Below are 22,032 nucleotides of genomic sequence, written 5' to 3'. Positions count from 1 at the left end.
CAACACAGTACGATAGAGTTCAGTTCGACAACCTATTCATAAACCAATTTGTTAGTAACAAATAAGAAGGCAAATAACAAACGTAGAAAATAAGTTGTGATCTATTGAATAGTTACCAGTATCGGCACTGACTCGATACCTTTTATTCCGGTCAATTTAGCACACACTCTGTCTTTCTTACACTTTTCTGACATCGTATGTCGCCATCTTATTTGAATATCGTAATGATGATCACAATTTTGTGCTGGAAATTTAAGGCCCGATTGGCCAGACTTTTCGATCACGAAACACGCCCATTTCTTGTATTCTTCTTTGTTCTATAGTAGCAGTATTATAATAATCTACACATGTTATTTAATATAAACACACTAAACCTACAACCAAAAACCACGGAATACTTAAGTCTATTTACTCACTACGGACTTAAATCGACAATTAACTCACCAACAATAATTACGTCACACACTGAATCCTGCATAGATCATATATTTGCTAAAACAAAAAAAAAACATCTTCATCCATTATTCGCTCAACAGTCACAGATCATTTCACAACTACACTAAGCATACATCACAACAAGAAACAAAAAGAAGAAAAAAACAACACCGTGCAAGACAAAACAAATTTTAAGTCCTTAATAGCGGACATACAAAATGAATCTTGGTCAAATGTTATAAATGAACTAGACCCAAACAATGCCCTGAACACATTTATGAATACGCTTGAAACCTATATAACTACACATACCACAAAAAATCCCCCCAAAATCTACACACACAATGAGATTAAGATAACCCCATGGATCACGAAAGGATAAGTCAACAGTATTCATAAAAGAGACACGATGCACATGCAAGTGCGCAAATACCCAAATGATAACAAACTAAAAAATGACTACCTATTATATAGAAACCTATGTAATACTTTAATTAAACAAGCCAAATACAAATATTACAAAAAAGAAATAAAATCCGCCAAAAATGATCCCAAGAAAATCTGGAAAATCGTAAAAGATATTACTTATTCCAATCCGAAAAAAGACTCAAACATCAAAGAACTGTCAATAAATGGAAAAAAAACCTTAGCAAAGAATGAACCTAGTAAAATAGCAAATTTCATTAACTCACAATTTGCAAAACTTGGCGCTACCCTGGCTGAAAAAATTCTTCTATAAAACGGCACGTCAGAAGATCAGCTAAAAAATATATACTTTGCACTTTGTCAAAGTATTCTAATGTATGGTATTTCAGTATGGGGAGTAGCAGCAGACACTCATCTCAAATCCCTTAAAATTAACCATAAATCAATAATTCGAATTATGTTCAGAAAGCCTTATCAACATCCGACAGAACAGCTAATGATTGAAAATAACTTATTAGACATAGATAAACTATTCATAAAAAAGATCATCTACAAAAACTGCATAAAAAAATTACCACATCACATAACTCACTCGCAAAACACGAGAGCAATTACACACAAACAATTACAAGTACCGTATATCAAATCAAATTTCGCTAAAAGACATGAATCTTACCTGGCTCCTCACATATTCAACATGTTCCTAACCCAAACTAAAACTTACGTCTTACCAAATAATTTGAATTGGGTGTTCAAAAGATTTGTAAACTGGTTGATGATAAAACAAAGAACAGATATTAGAAATATTCTAAAAATCTAATGCATTTTACAAACCATACGGCACACAAATTCTAACAAAATTACAAAATTTTACAATTTATTATAATACGAAATACTCATTTCATATTTTTATACATAATTCTTCAACACATATAGTACTACACTTATTTTTCTTTTTTTATATTACTCATTTCTTTACTTCTATTTTTTCTTATTATTTTTAAATATTTTTTACTAAACATTTAGTTTATATATAAATTGTTAATTACCAGCCTCAGAACAGACTATGTCTAGTGAGGAGGGTAATGAAAAAAAAAACATCTGTACAGAACCAACCTTAAATAAACGCCCGGGTTGCCGGCACTGAAACTGAAACTGAATATTATGTTTTAAAATACGCATTGACATCAAACGAGAGATCATTTTATTTTTATTTTTTTCACTTAAATTACTGTTACGTAATGTTTCTGGAGTTTGCAGTATGTATGCATACTTTTTTTATTATACAATAAACTACAAAGTCAGTCAAGGAGAAACTATTACACACAAAAATAAAGTTATCACCTATCGTTTTGAAAATAAATCTTATCCAAATCTTAGTAGCTTTCTTCCACATCTGTTTTTAACCTCACGATAAGTACACATGCCTTATTAAGGAAGTTTTATCGATTATCCCTGATAATAGATATATCATGACGATAAAAGGAAGAATACAAATTTGATGACTAATAATTTATTCATACAATTTCCTAATAAGGTTTCCCTACAAAATCAAAATAATTCATTTTATTCGAATACTCCGTTATTTAACGAGACATTGTGATAATTATGTAACATACTTTTTCTTTAATTAAGTGACTAATTAGATATGAAAATTGCCCTAAGGTATCTTCGTTTTCTGTTAAATTATTCGTGAAGGCTGTAATCTTATGGTGACGTTGTTCCCAATATAATATGATGCCGTATTCCTCACATTTCTAAGGGAAATTACCCAATCAATATTAATAAGTTGACTGATAATGAACGAACCGAATTATCGCAAGCGAATAAGAGATGGCGCGACTTCCGTTCACAGCTGTAGCACGGAATGGCAGGTGTTTATAAGCCCAGATTTGCAGGGGTTAAATTCTATTACTATAACTTGCTAAAAAACCCAATAGAAACTTTTAATGTATCTCTCTGTATTTCTAAGATTAATCTTTTCTTATCAGCTTTATTATAAATTATATTACTTATTATTATTGTAGTGATGTTGGTATTTGTAAATACTGATAAATTATAAGGAATTTCTTCTAGAGTATTGAGTATTCTCTTGAAGGATTTTTGACAAAAACGGCGCTATATACATATTCCAAATATAATAGGTTAGAAAGCACTGATAAAATATCGTATAGGCAAATAAAATACAAGTTGTTTACCTTGAAATTATCAGGAAGATTCGTATCGTAATGCAAACATATTAGGATTTTCATGAAGAAGTCTTTCGACATCATGTTAATATATTCTTAATTTAATAAAATTTATCAGAAAATCCTGATAATTCACGTCTTGACATTTATTAGGCTACCACTTCCTGTCCAATCATTCGTAAAGCTAGAAATCCTGTTTTTAACCGGAATTACCAATACTTTAAAGAGAATTCCTAATAAATTAGCAACACATTTATTTCCGTGCATAAATTGGTTAAAATTGACATCATGAAAAATTAGTAACAAGAATAAAATATGCCTTTAAACATTTTTTCTTTCATCCCCTATCAAAGAAATTTCAACAGTTTGTAAATGGCTCATTCTACCTTCTATCAGTCATGTTTTCAAAATAAATTTACTGAGAATTTTATTTTAGGAATTAAAAAAAAAAGATGAATGCGATGAAAATAATAAGCCAGTTTTCAATATGGCTGTAAGGCTTTCTTCTGCAGGACTATGCTTGATTATGATGTAAATACAGCAGGGGTTGTCGAGTCAAACTTTATCGCGGGACGCATTGAACAGCCCGTTATCTCAGTTGCTAGTTCAAAAAAGCATTTTTTCTACAAGAAATAATTTTTTTTTGTAGCTTTTGAACAATGTTAGACTTCATCACTTTTATTATTATTGCTGTATATATAATTTGTCAAAAGCAGAAATTAAGTGCGTAAAATGACGCACACGTCATATTCAGTGCTGTCTTTATGAAAGTGTACATCTGTGCACAAAGCGCATTTAAGGAAAGACTCATCGTAGTCGACTCATTTGTGTTGAAAAGGGTCGTGCCTCTCGGTACAAATCACAAATGTAGTAAATCAATGCCATCTCTCGGTAGTTAGTTAATTAGTTCATCTTGACTAGTGAAATAATTATCTCTGAACCAGTAAATATTATTAATAATGTAATACAAAGTTTAATGATGGTTTACAGTACAAAGGGAATTTTTTTTTTAATTAATGCAAAAATTAACGTGCTTTAAAATTTTGAAGTAATTTTTTTAAAAACATTCTTAATAACGTATACTTTGGAAAATATCATATGTTTTCTTTGGCCTTGGGTCCTGGTTGGACAGCCCTGCTGAAGAGGAGCACTGATGTTCACAAAAGGAATAATTAATTACGTTTACATTGGAACACATCATATGTTTTTTCGGCCGTGGGTTCTGGTTGGACAGCCCTGTTGCAGAGGAGCGCTGATGTCCACAAAGGGAATAATTAATCAAATAATGAAAGGGACATTGGAACTATTTCTGAAAAAGCTGAATTACTGAATCCATGGAATGCCATAATAATTCACTTCATTTGCATTGCATTTACACTAGTTACTTCAATGTCTGCGAACTTAAGTTGATTGAATTCAATTGATTTTCTTCTTGCGTCTATTATTATCATAAGAACGGAGATGAATTTCGAAAAATTAAAACAAAAAAACACTTACCCTAAATCGTTTAATAAATTTTATTATACTCATATGTAATGCATAAATTTTGTTATTTTTTAATGATAAACTAATGTTTATAAGACAAGGTTTTTTATGCATAGCACAAAGGAAGTGGTTCAGAAGTGCTCTTACTTCATCAAGATAATATAAAGGTTTTAATAGTCTTCTGATGAAGGAAGGGCACTTGGAAGGCACACGGGCAGGATGAACCGTCCAAATAGGCGCATAAACACTGCATATCCTACCTTACTCGCATAAAATTTGAAATCATTTTTAAAATTGTTGTAAGAAATCAATATACAATTTGAAAAATACTCACCCACCGCACTACTATAAGGTATCAAAGGCAGGAACAATAAGAATGCAAAATTACGCACAATCTTTTTCAAATATTATCTTCATTCGACATAAACATGTACATGTGTACACGTTGCTCATTTAAGAGACGATTTGTTTGTGTTAGTGTCGAAAAAGGCCGTGCCTTTCTGTACAAACTAAGAATACAGCAATCAGTGACATCTGTTGGCACTTTTATTAAGTAGTACAGCTTTGGATGGTAATTAAATAATTTTCATATTTTTTGCAATAATTGTGCGGTCGAAAAAATGGAAATTTTGTTCAAAGCATGTAAAAGTATTGGATAAAATGTTGGATTAGGGCATTCCGACACACTGGTCCAATTAATTCATTTTGTTTATAGGCAGTGTTTTTCCTACTGCCTACCCTGATTAAAAACTCGTGCACACCACTGCATACGAATGGAAAGTTTTTTTTTTCTTCATTATAATGGTATTCAAAATTTGTGTACATAATTGTACTCCTAGTAATTGTTAAATATACTGTTTTATTGAATACAAGGTATTACTATAGTGAAGAAATCTATAATTAGTTTCTCAGTTAAGTAAATTACACTTGTACAAACCAACCTTAGTGTTAATTGGTGGTTTCACTTAATTAAAATAAATTACTTTACTTGTTGAAAGAATGGAAACATAGATTTACAAAAAAAAAATTAGAAGTCAAAAATGAATGATAAATTCAACTTATTTTAATGATGTTAGCCATCTTTTAAAATAGTTCCTTTCCTTTATAAACGACTAATTCGGAATGCTTGCGTTAAAATAAAGTCGTTTAACACAAATGTAAGTGTTTATATTGTACCTACTAGTATTTTTTCACAATATTCTTTTCAGACAAATCACGATACGTAAATATAAACCAGAAAGAAAACACAATTTTTATAAAAGCAATAATAAGTCGCCTGAAATATCCATTAAAATTGAAAATTTCTCCTGAGTAAAAATAAATACCGTCGACGGGATTTGAACCCGCACCATCTGATATCCGGTCAGTTGCTCTGGACCACTGGGCTACGTCGGCTTATTTCAAACCCGCCAAATAATTCAATATGTACTAGTACTTCAATAAAAAATTACGGCTTATTATATTTATTCACATGTAAACAACCAACTTTTTTTATTTTTGCAGGAAAGGCTTTGCTAGTGCTAAATTTCCCACTAGATGGCGTTAGTTCAATTCCCGTCGGCGGCATTTATTTTTACTCGGCAGATATTTTCAATTTGAAATATTTCAGGATATTTCATGCGACTAATTATTGCTTATAATAATTTGTCATATATTTTGCTTTCAAATGTCTGTGTTGAAATGTGAGTTGTAAATAAGTCTACTATGTTTGGATTGTACTTAAAACGGTGCGCGTAAGATTTATTTTAAGATATTTCATTGTATTAATCACGAATTAATTATCTATGAAGAAAGAATATATTACACAATACAGTAATAATAATATTTACCGTTGTGAAGGGAAGGAAAACTCGTTAATATAAAGCGCGGTTCAATGCAAACAACGGTTAATGTTAAGAGGAAATTAAAAATAAAAATTATAAAACGAGGGTAAATATATGGAAACATGAATAACAATTTTCATAATTACTAAGGGTGGGTTGTTTCACAGAATTTTAACATTTCATCAAATTTCCAAGATCTGTGAAGATTCTGTTCTTATATCATTATTGGTCAGTTGTTTACACAAAACTATAATAATAACTCGAATTTAATCTTCACAGAACTTGAAAATCAACTTTGAATTTTGATGAATAGTTGGAATTCAGTGAAACAACCCGCCCTTAGTAATAATTAAAATTAAAATTCATGTCTCCATATATTTATCCTAAGTTTATAATTTTTATTTTAAATCCACCCCAGTGATTATATTCGCTGCGTTAAGTATATTCATGTCATTGAATTGCAACACCAGCCCATTGTGCGATTCACTTAAAAACACCAAATTCCAGATCCCCATTTAATCTTTTATTTGGATATTTTATAAATCATGCTCAATTATAACATTTTAATGAACATGTTCACTTAACATTGAAACTAGTTCTAAAATGAATAAAAAATAAAAATTCAGTTTATTTTAAAACCTTTATTAATAATTTCCAAGTTTTTACGATTATGCCTTTGGTGCTCTTATAGGTCACTAAACACAATTTTTTATTAAAAACAGGTTCAAATAATAAAGGAATTTGCGCAAATATACTAAAACTACTAAGCCATGTAATCGTGTCTAGACGATAGAAGTGGTTAGAACTTTTTCTATATGCCTTGGAAATTTGATATTAATTTCATCTTCCAGATCAGAATACTAATTCCTGGGACTATGAATAGTGTCTTGGAATTGAAATTTGATATTACTATACTGCTCCAGTAAACAATTGTTGGTAAATTTAATGAGAACACGAATAAATAATTTCGAATATTAATATCATATTTCAAAGTCAAATGATGTCGAGGTTATCGTTCGTAATATCTTCAGTCTTCGGTGGAAAAATGCACTACAAATTTACTTGAAACATTAAAGCAATGTCCTACAAAAACGGGGTTAGATCGCAGTTCAGCAACATTTAACTACAGTCATTAAATGAACAATAAGTCTGCAAAGGGAATCCGTTTCACAGTTTTCATAACAGTTAATTCAACTGAGAAAATTAACCAGTTTCATGAAGTAGTAAAATCAATTTTTCGACAGATTTGTGTAACTGGCAAACAGCGAAAGTTTTCAGTTTTCTAAATTAACTGCAAGTTTGTTGGTAATCCGGTTAAAAAGCTGTATAGTGCAGCTATAACTTTGTAGTTATTCATTACAAATAAATGAAACAATGCTTCTTTGTTTGAACTATTTTTATATGTATATATATATTTTTTAAATATTTTTTTTTATATATTTTTTTTATGTACGGGATTTTAAAACAGTAACATTGTTTAATTTTATTTATTTTTACTTCGGTTTGCTATTGTGTTCAGATTTTCTGATTTTTTCTTTTATATTATAAACTGCATTGTTATTTTTTTCTTTGTATATCAATAACTTTATGTTGATTTTAATAAATAACTCACAAAAATAAGAAGTTCAAAGTTCAGCTACGAAAATAATGGTGACCGGATAAATCATCACAATGATAATTATTTATTTATTTATTTATTTTTTTATTTATAGAATACATGATAATACAATAACTTATTTCACATCCTGATGAAGCTCGAATGTAGCGAAACCGGTAGATGTACTAATAAAAAAGTCGTGGTTAATAAACAAAGTGTTTTATTTGATTTAATATATAATGTCTAACCACAAAGTGATTGCTTCCTACGAAAAAACAATGATAATTCATTACATCTTTAAAAAGTTATATAAAGTCATGGAAAGTGATGATACACAAACTTTATTAACTGGGTTAAGTAGTTTAGGTTAGGTTAGGTTAGATTGAAAAAAAAAAATCATCGTTTCTGATGACTTTATATCACTTTTTAAAAGTGTGTTGAGTTATCATGGAACCGAAAATAATATAAAGATATTTCTTTGACTTGTACCTGCAACTCCTGCAAGCATGCTGTATTACAACCATAAAGCCTCCTTTACATAATAGTTTACTTCTACGAGCGATTAATATAAATAACATATTGAATGATTTGCTTTTTTAACAGGTTATGCAGAGTGCGTCCGGTGCATGCAACTTCTCGGTCTCATCGACATCAATCCCCACCCCATGCTGCATCCCGATGGACCGGAAATAACTTGGGTAAATATAATTTCGTTTCACTGCTGTCTGTGCAACTAGTCATCCTGGCCGTATATCCGGAATGAACACGAATGTATGGGTTATATTGGTCCACTATGGTACATCGCGCCACTTTTCCGGGGTTTTTCTTTCAATTCATGCGAAAATCAAAGTTACACTCGTACTACATTGCTTTTCACAAATAAGAATCATATTTGAAAGATTGAAAAAAAGGAGTTATAAATATATCGGTAGCTGTAAAAACTTACAGGTAGGGCATATTAAATATTTGTTTATTTATAAGATAAGGTATGCGTTTAATTACTGGGATTTCAAAAATAAGTTTATAACACATTTCTTCCACGAAAATGTTCGTGGATGAAATGTGTTTTGGTACAGTAGTAAAATCCATCCATTATCACTATTATATCATCCCCTGTTAAGGATAGGAAGTGATTGCACCCGACTAGTAAATTAAACCCCTGATGGTTCTTATGGCAGACTTGAGTCCTCATAAAATACATTATGTACCCCTTTCTATGAATATTTTCGAAATAAAATGCAATCGTTGAACAATGATTATCTTACAATATATAAATGAGGGTACCTTTTAGCTCCAATGACCCAGTAAAGTACCTCAGGCAAGCAGGTCGCAGAAACTTATGTCTTGATGTTTTATTAGTTACCGGCTTGTAGTTTCTGCCCGGCGTCATTCGAAATTTAGCACTCCTTTTAAAAATCATTTTCCTGATTGAATACTTGATAAATACTACGTAAGCGAGATAAAATACAGGTTTTGGATCGTTTCACTATGACAATTTAATTAATATTCCAAAACGATACAAAAATGATACTGTAGGCTGAATACAATACTAATTGTTACTTGACCTGCTGTTCCACAATTTACATAAACAGATTCCTAATTTATGGTCAAAATATATATTAAGCGCTTCTTTGTGAGAATTTATTCAAATTAATCCTTCTTTCCATCATTACAAAACACAACTCACTTGAAAAACACCGAAGTAATTCAGAAATAGCATAATGTTTACGTCCGACGTCCAACGAGGAAACACGCAATATATGGCACCGAGTAAACGATAAGGTCAGAGACTGTCTGACTATTCGGGATAATTTGTAAAGTTCTCTCGAGGGATCGCAATGATGACCGTTATTTGGGACCTTTGCAACTTACGCGGCGACACTCGGGGGGAGGAAAATTAGTGAAATTATAATCCTCGGACGTCAACTGACATTTCGGATGGGGTTATTAAGCTTGGTTCTAAAATGCCCCAGATTCAACATCCGTACTTTCAAGGAGATACCGAATTATTACTTTCTGCTTCTTTTGTCATTGTTGTTTTTAATAATTTTGCTATGAGTGTGAACCCCAAATCTTACAGAATAAAATGAAGTAAAATTAGTGAAATTATAATCCTCGGACGTCAACTTTTTTTTTTTATTTTTTTATATTTACTCCACACAGGAGGCCCTGAAGAAAATAATTTCCCTCAGGGCCTATGTCATCTTTGGGGATGCTGTGTGGAGGGTCTTTTTGTGGAGAGGAAGGAGTGAACATGGGTCTTGAAGAGTCCCATGTTGTAGGAGGGAGGAAACACAGAGGCCGGCAGTTCGTTCCACAGCCGAGCTGTTGAACTTAAAAACGAATCGTAGAAGCGACCCGTTCTCATGTGACAAGTGTCAACTGTGTACAAATGTTGGGCGCGCGTTTGGCGTGTATCCCGACTACGCACCGGTGCCGAAGGGATCAATGACGCTAGTTCTTCAGAGCATCTTCCATTGTAATACCGATAGAACAAGGACAGCATACCTACCTGCCGCCTGTGCTCTAAAGATTGCAGTCCGTTTGTTAAGATTGGGGAATCTATCAAACGGACCGCCCGTTTCTGCACAGAGTCAAGGGTTTTTTTCAGGTATTTTGGGGCTCCAGACCAGAGATGGCTGCCAAATTCGACAGTAGGGCGCACTTGCGATTTGTACAGGGTGAGCAGTTGTGTACTATTAAAGTATCTGCGGGCCCTGTACAGTACGCCCAGCTTCTGAGAGGCCAACTTTACTCTAGCTTCGATGGAGCCCCCGTACCTGAGCTGGTCACTAAACTAAACTGACATTTCAGATGAGGTTATTAAGCTTGGTTCTAAAATGCCCCAGATTCAACATCCGTACTTTCAAGGAGATACCGAATTATTACTTTCTGCTTCTTTTTTCATTGTTGTTTTTAATAATTTTGCAATGAGTGTGAACCCCAAATCTTACAGAATAAAATGAAGTACTTTGTTGTGAAAAAGCAATGAAAGGGTAAATGGTAAGCGGGTAATTGATTGACTCATTCGACTACAAGTTAAGAATCCCATCCACAAGGTTGATTCCACCTCAGTTAATGGTGGCTAAATTAAAAACATTTCTATCGAATACAATAAAAAATCCGGATTCGTGGCTTTCAGCATCGATGTGTCCTCAGAGAACTGATATAGTAAACACTATTTAAAAGTGTTTCGCGTTTTGAATCTGGCCGCGTTTAAACAATGCAAAGGCTTTAAGTCATCGTTTGTGTATTAAGTTCGCATAGCGGTTTGACTGCAGTAGGTGCTGTTTTATTATCCCAGCTCTTTGAGAGAAAAAACACTACAAACAAGATGGTGAGATCAGGCATTAAACACATATTTCATGGTTGTGTTTGTAGGAAGTATACCGCTGGTTTCGCCACAATTCCTCAGGGAGATATTTTGACTGAGTAGCCTTTCAAATTCACTCCTGGACTGGATGTGGGCGGAGATCAGGTGGTTTTGTATTGATTTTTTTTATTTTTTATTAACATTTTTCTCTGTAACTAAGATACCTATAAGAAACAGAAACAATATCTTTATTTTTGCTTTATCTTGTTACGTTTTACGCAAAGTTTAACAAAGTAATAATTGGTTTGTACGTGAAAACTACAAAGCATCTAATTATTCAACGTAAATAACAAAGAAACAATGCGGCTAAATTGCTCAGTGTAAATTAAATTAAGGTCGAGTGTTTAATTTTTAATTGAATCACCGGTCAATGCGATTCAAACTCGTTAGAAACGAAACAAAAAGTGTGGAAATAGCGAATGCGGAATTTCCCGGAAGGGTAGAACAGGAAAATGCTCGGCTGAAACATTTTTGTAGATTCTTTTATCTTAATTGACTTTACGTCCAGAAATGCTAGTTCTAGTTACGTTTAGTTTATTTTTCTCTAGAATTTAAGAGTGAAATACTTATTTTGCGAATGAGTCTAAGCAACTGACTATTTTTAAAATCACTTTTTTTATATTTTGTTTTATTTGGAGATTATTTGGTAGAAAATTTATGTAAAGAGCCATGATTTTTTTGTATCCCAACTGCTCCCAACCGTCTGGAGCCTGTGAGACTATGGCATCCCCAATTGGGGTATGTTGTGAGGCTGAAAGTATTGGGAGAGAGAAGAAGATGGGGAAGAGGAAGATCGATGAGTTTTTGGCGATTCATATCTGGTCACCAAACACGGCTAAAGCCATTTCAATCCTTAAAGGTGGTCTTACACCAGGGCGATACTGAGATTATTTTTCACTCTAGAATTACAGCAAGGATTTCAATACTTATACATATACTAATTTTAATTTAATAAATTGTGAAGTAACACAAATTAAGCAAATAAAATTTATCAGCGCACGCTGGTATTTGAACCCCCCACCACGGAGGACGCCATTTATCGAATAACTAAGTATTTTAAAAGTGTACAAGATATTTATGAATAGAAGAAAACTACAATATATTGAATACCGAATGAAAAGCTGATGGAAAGAATTGATCAACGCAAAGATTTATGAAATACATGAATTGGATGACGCTGTTCTTCATGGCATTGGAACGTGGCTGGCACGAGTGCAGTTACAGATATTTAGTTATCATAGACTGCACAATTCATGGAGAAAATTACCCTGACGATGTCCAATTTTCAGCAGAATAAGTACCAGATAAAGAACATTTGACGTAAATTCACTATTTTTTTATTTATTTCTTTATTCATAAAAATATATTTGGATACAGGTTTTTTACATGCTTTTCGACTACCACACTAGACACATGTCCGTATTATATACTATAGTATGGAATGTATACAGAGCATCTCCTATCCTCATTCTAAATTCCTATTCCTCCCCTCCTCACCTAAAATATATATATTTTTTTTTATGCAATAAAACTCCATCTCCAATCAATATTAATATAGGAGACTTTTTTGGCTTGACTGTTTTTAACATGTATATATTTATATTTATATTTTATGTATAAGCTGTTTGTCTCTTACCTTTACCAATAAATAAATTAATAAATTATGGTAGTCGAAATTTGTGTATAATTATATAAATGTAATACATGATTCATTCAGTTGTAAAATAGATATAGGTTAAATAGGTTTAACTGAAAATAAGAAAGCGATGAAAATAAAGATAAATTAAATAATTATTTTAAAATGAAATTTTAAACAGAATTGAAATGAAAAAAAAGAATAAGAAAGCAAATGAACTTATTTAATGATGTCAGGTATTCTTTAAAATAGTTCTTTCCCTTCATAAATAACCAATACAGAATATATAATATTATGTACATGATGATCACATACAGGAAAGGAATTGGAGTAGGTGAATCTTGTAAACATAAAGATAAAAATAAAAATAATCGCATCAGCGTAATATAAGTTTTTTGTTGAAAGTTAATTTAGAGATAAAATTTTTACTCGAAAAATAAGAACACTATGCATCATTACAATAAAACTAAACTATATTAGGTATTCAAAATAATTCGTTTCTGTTTTCCACTGACAGAGTTTAGCGATGTATCACTTTGATACAATTTTTGGGTGGACAATATTTAAAAAAATTATGAATATTTATTAGCTTGTTTTCTGAAAAAGACCTGCAAATCCCAAATTATAAAATTTGAATGATATAAGGTTCCTAGGAACAAGTTAGCGTTCGTTTAACATAAATTAGTGCTTCCTCAGTTGACACAGTTCTACTGTTCGAAGGAAATTGCTGGAATGAAACTCACTGCACAGCGGAAACTTGGCATAAAACTAGTCAAGCGATGACTTTATGAAAACATTACTTTTAAGCACCACTAGAATGAGGTAATTTATTCAGTACCACTAAGGCTGGGCAGCCGAGAACGCCACAAATAATAATAAAAATAAACAAACACAACTATACATGTTGACGCAACTATATGAATCTCCCTTTAACATATGTTACTACATTCCTCCACCTAATTACCTGTCTCTGATAATAGTACTTATATTACATACTGGAGTACCTCAGTAAGGTTGCAACAAGTTACTATGCATTACAAGTCTGTTAAGAAAACCCGCGCAGTGTACACGTTAAGGCGATGCCATACGCAGTAATTCATGTGTTTTTGGTTTGAAAATTTGGTCGCCTAGAAATGTTTCAGATGCTTTAATTAAATACTGCAAGTACAATACATCTTAGCCTTTGAAACAATAGAGTATTTTTTAGATAAATCTTTTTATAAGCCCAGAAAAAAAAAATGTAAAGTCCTTTGAAAACTGCTTTAAAGTTCAAAATCTCATACTTACGAACCCATTTTCGGTTATGATTTTATTGTATAATGTGGCAAATTAAGTTATTTATAAAATGATCGAAAAAAACTTAAATATTTATACCTGAACATCCACAAAATAAAATAAAAGACACTTTTTGGCCATGTTTTTTTTTGCATTATTCAAAACAGGCGGATGGTGTTAAGCGGGAATTTAAACCTTATCGCCATCTACGTAAGGGTTATTATTGATAGCGGCTCAATTTAAAATATAACATGATGTAGTGCATCGCCTTAAGTGTTCCCTCATTGCGTTTAATTCGGGTATATATTACTTCTAACTGTTATACACAGCTTCTCGATACTTGTGTCAAATATTGATTACAGTCCGCAATAAAATCACAAACTGATTCACATCCAATATTTGCGACTCCAGTACACAATTGTATGTTTTACATACAATTGTGTACTGATTTTAATACTTGAAGTATTTTTGATGTTTTTCCGATGCATTATCGAGGAGACATCCGCAATAACCCTTGAAATGTGCAGAAAAGCAGCCCAAAACTTTAAAAATAGACCACATAAGTGTATTGCTTCTGAAGGCCGCCATCTTGATGAAGTGGTACTCGAAACTTAATGAAAAAAATTAATATTAAATAAATAAGTTTTTTTAATACCTCCGCAAAACCGGGTCATTACTTCTGCTTCACTCTGTATATAAAATACTCAATATTTTATTACCCAGCATGTATACTTAATTCCTTGGAATAGGCAATAGATATGTCGAGTTATGATTTAATCTCGGACTAGGACAAATAAAATAATGGCATTCTCAACTTAAAACTCGATTTGTTATACAAATGTAACGTAAATAATTAATTTAAAAAACAATACAAATTCACTTAAAAACTAAATTAATTTATATGTATTTTTAGTCTGGTAAGAGTATTTAACTAAATAGAAAAATAAATTAAATAAAACACCTGTCTCCCCTTCAAAGATAATATAACTAAACAACTGGCAATTTCTTCTGAAAGAATAGCTGCTTTTACCAAGTGTAAAAAAATGTACGCAAAGTAGAAGTAAAAGAAGTTAAATAATGCTTAAGTTTAACTTAATTTAAAATATATTCCCACAGACATACAATAAACGAACATAAAATATTTACTGCTTATTCATAATTACAAAAAATTATATTTTCTCCTTCAAATTTTTAATTCGTGGTGGAAATCTGAGAAAATACTTTGATTATAAACCGCACAACTTTCTAAAAAATAACATTTTTTAAGGAACACACTGTTTACATAACTATTTGTTGATTCGAATTTTGATGTAACCCTCCTCTGAAAACTGTTGTTGTAAAAAATTAGTTTTTGAAACCATTCACGAATAAATAAATGCATTATATTATATGTTAACCTTTCTATTTCAGCGCCAGTATATCTGCGAGCTACTCGGTCTTGCTGACAGCAACATCTTCTACGAGAACCTGAAGACGCGCGCGACCGAGAGAGGTGGTGCAGAGGGAGTGGCTGCCCTCGAGAGCCTCGGCCTGCTGGACGAGAAGCCCGTGCATAAGCTGGGCTCACCGCTTGACACCATCAGCCACTACCTGTCCAAGAGGCTGGCTTTAGGTAATACCATTAATATACCTTTCTACTACTACGAAAACCCGAATACTCTAAATGAAAGGGTCAGACGGAAGAAGACTGATGATTAGCTTCCCCAACTTACTAATAGCATCACATTCCGTATAAACCACATGAAAAATATGTTTTAAATTCATATTGTGTAAAAACGACAGCTTCAGATCAGAGCCGCAGCGTGACGTCGTCAATACATACACAGGAGTCAATACATTTGTCTGATTGTTTTAAAAATTAATACAAAATATAAGATGTTTTGTTTAGACTGAGTGACCTTATTATTTAAGAAGAACAAAAAAAGATTAAGAAGACTGAAATTTTCAAGAATGTGTAAGAAGAGTCCAGGATGTTAAGAAATTCCCAAGAATGTGTAAGACCAGAAGTGGCAAGAAAATGACAAGAAAATTTCAGAAACTCGAAGCAAGAAGAAACGATAAACAAAAACTAATGCTCAGTCAAATCCTTTATTCCTACCTACCCTAAATTCTATTATTGGCTAGTTAAGTTGCCAGATATACCAGTCGATTAAATTCCAACCTACCTCCAATCCTCGGAACACGTGTTCCAAGTCCTTACAAAACAGTACCCCCAGGAGTACCGGCCTCACCGGGATAGGAGTGCTCCTGGCCGGGGTGGTACAATCGAATCGTATCTTTCGTCTTATATCTAACGTCTTTCAATGTATTTTATTACCTTTTTACATGAAAGTATAACTGGTGAAAATAATTAGATTATAACCATAATTTGATGAATCTGTTTCCACTATTTATTTAATTTGATACAATACCATCGTAATATACGTCTAAAATTGCGTGTATAAAATCAAACTTAAAAAAACGTTTTCATTGTTTTGGTACTTAGGAAAAGACGAGCGTGACCTTGTGATTCTGCGACATGTCGTTGACATCATTTGGCCAGACAGCAGAAGGGAACAGAGGGGCATCAACTTGGTGGTGTATGGAGAGCTGGCTGCCAATGGGGGGCATTCTGCAATGGCCAAGACTGTAGGACTACCCACTGCTATTGCTACGAAGATGATCCTTGATGGTAAACTATATTATAACTGTAAACTGTATACAATGTGATCTGATGAAAATGACTATTGGATAGCTGACCAGCTTACGGTATTAGATTTAGAGATGACACAATAAAATAACCGTATCCTCAGAGAAATAATATACCCGTTCCTCTCCTGTCACTGAAATCCCTTGTAAATGGGACAGGAATGTAGACCTTCTCTAGTTAGACTTCGCGCGCTCTGGTGCTACGAGATAAACTCAGTTAACTTCAGGGCCTTACAAATAAACGTGTTTAAAATTCTACAACTTATATACAAACATAAATGCTGGATAAATGTTATTTATCAGTTGTATAAAATTTAAAACATGTTAGTGGGTAAGAATTTTGTTATTTTTGAAGTGGGATAAATGAATGTGAAAAGTTCACATGAATAACTTTGATTATTATTCATTACGACAAGAAAATATATATGCAAATGTCAAACAAATGACATTACCGGAAAGAAGAGGTTTTCATTTATTTTCAATATTTTTATTTATTTGATATAACACAGATACAGACAGTAATCAACATGACAGTAAAAAACATTGATTATAGAAATCGCCTGCATCCTAACTATTTCTCACAGATTAAAATGTCAGCCTTTAAAAATAATAATAATAAGCCATTACAAATATAATATTACAAAGCAAGTTATACTCATAATTGTTAATTAAAAAAATAGAAGAAAGTGCACAATATATTTTAACAAATGTTTACAAATAATTTTTAGAGAATAGAAAAAGTCAATTAATTCGAAAATGTTATTCAACAGAAAGTGAGTATGTCAAGGTTGTTGTTTCAATAGGAAAACAGCTTATAATTTTCTACTAAAGGTAATAAATGTATTAAAAAAATATGTCGGAATCTTCAGGTTTTGATATTGATTAAGCAATTCACACATTATTGTGATTGGATTCCTGACACATCCCTGACAGGTTAACGAGAAGATAGTGAGTGTGGCTGTACGCTATTGCCACCCGAATGACTCCTGATGTTTATAATTTTTTTTAAAACAGTACAGAGACTACTGAAAAAAACCAGCATTACTATCATAGAGTACAGAAAGCCGGTTGCCGAAATGCTATGGCCATTTATCTCTTTCAGACCGTACATAAACCGTATAGTACAGTGCGCAAAAATAATCTAGAAATGTATTCAAATGGTACATTTTTTTTGCATTCCTATGGCAACACCTATTCATGCTATTCACTTTTTTATTGAAATATACGAGTTTAATAGTGCGTTGTAAACAAACACCAATGTTCAGATGAAAATCAATATAACTCGATTGTTTTATTTTGTTTACAACGCACTGTTAAACTCGTATATTTTAATAAAAAAAATCCGAGTTTAACAGTGCGTTGTAAACCAATACCAATGTCCAGATGAAAATGAACCTAACTCGATTGTTTAGTTTGACTTTTGACCTAGCTCGAAGGAAATATTTTAACGTAGTAGTCATGTTTAGATTTTGAAAAAAGAAAGTAAAACGACAAGATAGCTGGAAAAAAATTATTAACAATGATATAATGACGCTATGTAGCATTTTTTTGTTAGAAAATCGACTGTTGGGAAGGTTGAAGATGTTTTCGGTGTTGAAAGTAAACCATGTAATATTTTATAGTTAAAATGATTTATTACAGCAAGGTTTATTTAAGTAATCGCGGCGCGGAAGGAGTACGTAATTTTTATTAGCGCATTAAAACGTAGCGCGTAGTAGACTGACTGAGTACCATCCCGCTATCGTTTATCTCTAAGGTGTTTATACGATTCAAGTCATACCTAAGAACGTTCCTGATCATTCTAGTTGCTATGGTTACAAACATTGCCACCCGTAACGCTGAGCAACGGTCGAAATTTCCAGTATGTTCCATGATGGCCTAGGTACCTTAGCGCTTGATACTGTCTACTAACTATTACTTGAAACCGTCCGACTCGAGTAGTGGCGTACCACTACAAGACCAAGAAAGAGATGCTTCTCACATTTTATTACAAAAAGGAACAAAAAAAGAGGAAGCTTTTCACGTTTTGTGAAAAAATAGACAAAGAAGGAGATGCTTCTCACGTATTGTTACAAAATTGACCATGAAAGAGATGATTTTCACATTTTTTACAAAATAGACAAAGAAAGAGATGTTTCTCAATTTTGTTACAAAATAGACCTAAAGAGCAATGCTTTTCACGTTTTGTTACAAACTAGATTAAGAAAAAATGTTTTTAATTTTTTTTTCTTTTAGAACCTAGTTTTTCCCTAACACTCTTTTCAAAAGTAGTGATGTTAGTATTTTAAAAAATATTGAATTGACCTTTTTGTCCTTCTCATATTATAATCTCAGATTTTACAACATCCTTAACAATTTTTCCCTAGTATAAAACGTTCCGTTTTATTTTAGTTTGCAAAAAACCCAGCATTTTCGAGTTCTATGAATTTTCGAGAGTTTCATCACACATTTTCTGCTCTATATGAACAGTTTTGTCTTAATTTTAATTTCACAATTTTATTCTAAAGATATGATAATTAAATCTATGCATATATAAACGGAGAAAACTTATAGATGCAAAATAATGCAAATTTATAAAGAATCTCTTAAAATTATTCGTTATTCAGTTAAAAATGGGTTTGGAGGCCCTTAACGAATCAATTAATAGGTTTCCTGATAAACCCTAAATAATTGTCTTGATGTCGGAACACATGGTCATAAGAATACTAATATTTTTGCATTTAGGCATTTTTCTGCATTATCAAGACAAACGCAGGTACATGAAAACGTATTACGATATTATTACGAATTTACTAAGTGCCATTTTTAACCGGAATACCAATAATTTGAAGAGATTCATAATAAATCAGCAATTCTCAGATTTCTCCGTTTAATTGTTCAATGTGTATTGAACTTTTAGATTTCAATAAAATTAGATAAACTTTGACGTCATTATTTACTTGTTTTGCAACAACTCTTGTTGCACAAATAAACCAAGAAACAAACACTCGTAAATACAAGTTATATGCCAGATTATTTTTATTTAGCTAGTTCGTATCAACTTATGAAACGGTAAGCTGTGGTGATAGAGCGTCTTTGATAGGAATTATGCTAATCCACTGATCATCTTTACTTGACCATTGTTCATTTTTAGTATTATTTATATGATATTTTATGTTACGTAAAAAAAAAGTGGTTGTCGAGTCAAAGTATGAATAATTCTTAAGTATTTTGTTTTCGACGAAGCCACGTAACGTCTAGATCTATTATCTTGCGAGTTTATAAAAAACAATATTATATCTAAATTACATTCTATCCACCTGTTGGCATATCTACGTTCAGATTTACATCATGATAAAAACAACACTATGTACCTACAACGTACCCAGGTCTATCTCAGAACAGAATATTTTAGTCAAGAGGACTTAAAAATATAGCATGTTTTAATGCAATTTCTCCATAAAATGTAACCTATTCAAAATAACACAATTTTGAAAAGTCCGTACATTTATAACCCGTGGTTCAAGCATTTAAATTTGATTTTCAAACGTAAATGGTTGCGAGTGTACAACACAGACATATCAACCCACTGCAATGTGACTAATATGTGTAAATTTATTTTAATTCCAGGAGAAATCCAACAAAGAGGCGTGGTGCTACCCTTCACGCCAGACATCTACAGACCCATCTTGTCGAGGCTGAGAGCGGAAGGAATCAAAGAAACAACCACATCCACTTGGAGCGAATAGAACTAACATCACCAATAATTAATAAAATATATAAACTCCCGCACCTAAAAATCACAGAATTGAAACACGATAAACTCAACCCAGGATAAAGATCTGGGAAGCTTTTCTGTCTTTTGAACATTTATATTTTTTAGGTTCACTTCAAGTAGTAGTTCTGTATGTGTCAGTCCAAAGGACTATTTAACTTTATTGATCCTATCAACTCCATGTACAGTCGGAAGACGCATTAAACGCATAGGATACATCAATATTCGTTCACGATTGAAATTTGCAGCTTGCTATGGTACTAGTTATTTTACTGAACAGATTAGCAAACGAATATCTTTGATAGCTTTTATGTTTCCTTCATCTTTCAACCCTCATCGTGAATCCTCTGACCCTCCGTACAGCATCTCCAAAACAGGAAAGAATTCATGCTTGAAGCCTCAAAATCTCATTTGTGGAAATATTATTTTAATTAAACCAGCATTTCAATATTCAAACCTCATCTAAAGTTGTGTTAAATTGTAAAAGAGAAGGTTTTAAACAGTAACATTTTGATAGTTTACACAACATTATTGGAAATAACAAATACTTAACTTGTTTTATTACTGATGCGTACAAGGCTATCAGAAGCCAAATCACAATGGTTTAATTTAAATTAAAAGTTTAAAATCAATGAGTGATTCATATTCTTTGAAAAATAAATATTGGGAAATAAACCAACTAATTCAACTACAATTCTTTCCTCATCCGTGTGTTGATGTTATTAAATAGAGAGATTATTTTTTTTGTGTTTCATTAAAATATACCAGCCGTATTAGTTTTAGCTAAAAAGCTAAGTTGATTTTTAAATAAGCTTATACAATGTAATTGTGCCTAACGTTGTATTTTTACTTGTAGTAATTGTTATTTTATATTTAAAAAAATCAATTATATGAATATGATGTTGTCAATTATTATTACTTACTAGCTGTACCCCGCCACGCCAGCGATCCCGAATAATTACTAGATATTCATTTGAGGATCGCTAATATGTATTAAAAAATATATATTTCTCTGAATATAACTAGCTACTCTGGGGAAACTGCTTATGGTACATTATGCACTATTTTATAAATATACTAGTTGTACCCGCCACGCGTTGTTTGCAGATAGATAAACAATAGCGCGTGTTTCTTTTACGTCCAACAGATTGCTATGTTTTTTTTTAAATAATCTTTAAACCTGTCACAGGTTACATCTATAAAATATGGGCATATTAAATTTACGCGCATTCGAATGCAATATTGTGTCGAATTTTCTGAGCAATCGGTAAAGAACTTTTGGGAATTTATGATTTTGAGCAAACGAACATTTTTATTCATTTAGATAGATTTTCTATTTTGCTCACCACAC

The 22,032-nt window shown here is 32.1% G+C and overlaps 1 protein-coding gene across 2 annotated transcripts in view; it reads left to right on the top strand.

Moving 5' to 3' along the window:
- LKRSDH (lysine ketoglutarate reductase/saccharopine dehydrogenase) overlaps positions 1-21,520 on the top strand; it is a 418,858-nt gene extending 397,338 nt beyond the window's left edge. For both annotated transcript variants that reach the window (XM_089635917.1, XM_089635918.1), the window contains exons 18-21: positions 8,559-8,653; positions 15,650-15,851; positions 16,725-16,910; positions 20,537-21,520. In XM_089635917.1, coding sequence (XP_089492043.1) covers positions 8,559-8,653; positions 15,650-15,851; positions 16,725-16,910; positions 20,537-20,655 — 602 coding nt within the window. In that variant the 3' untranslated portion in view covers positions 20,656-21,520. The remainder of the gene's footprint in view (positions 1-8,558; positions 8,654-15,649; positions 15,852-16,724; positions 16,911-20,536) is intronic.
- Positions 21,521-22,032: the final 512 nt, after the last annotated feature.

This window comes from Hesperophylax consimilis, chromosome 9 (genome assembly GCF_061612785.1).
Source record: "Hesperophylax consimilis isolate HC1 chromosome 9, BYU_Hcon_1.0, whole genome shotgun sequence".
Lineage (NCBI taxonomy): Eukaryota > Metazoa > Arthropoda > Insecta > Trichoptera > Limnephilidae > Hesperophylax > Hesperophylax consimilis.
The sequence above is the reverse complement of the archived record's forward strand: the minus strand, read 5'-3'. Positions and strand labels throughout refer to the sequence as shown.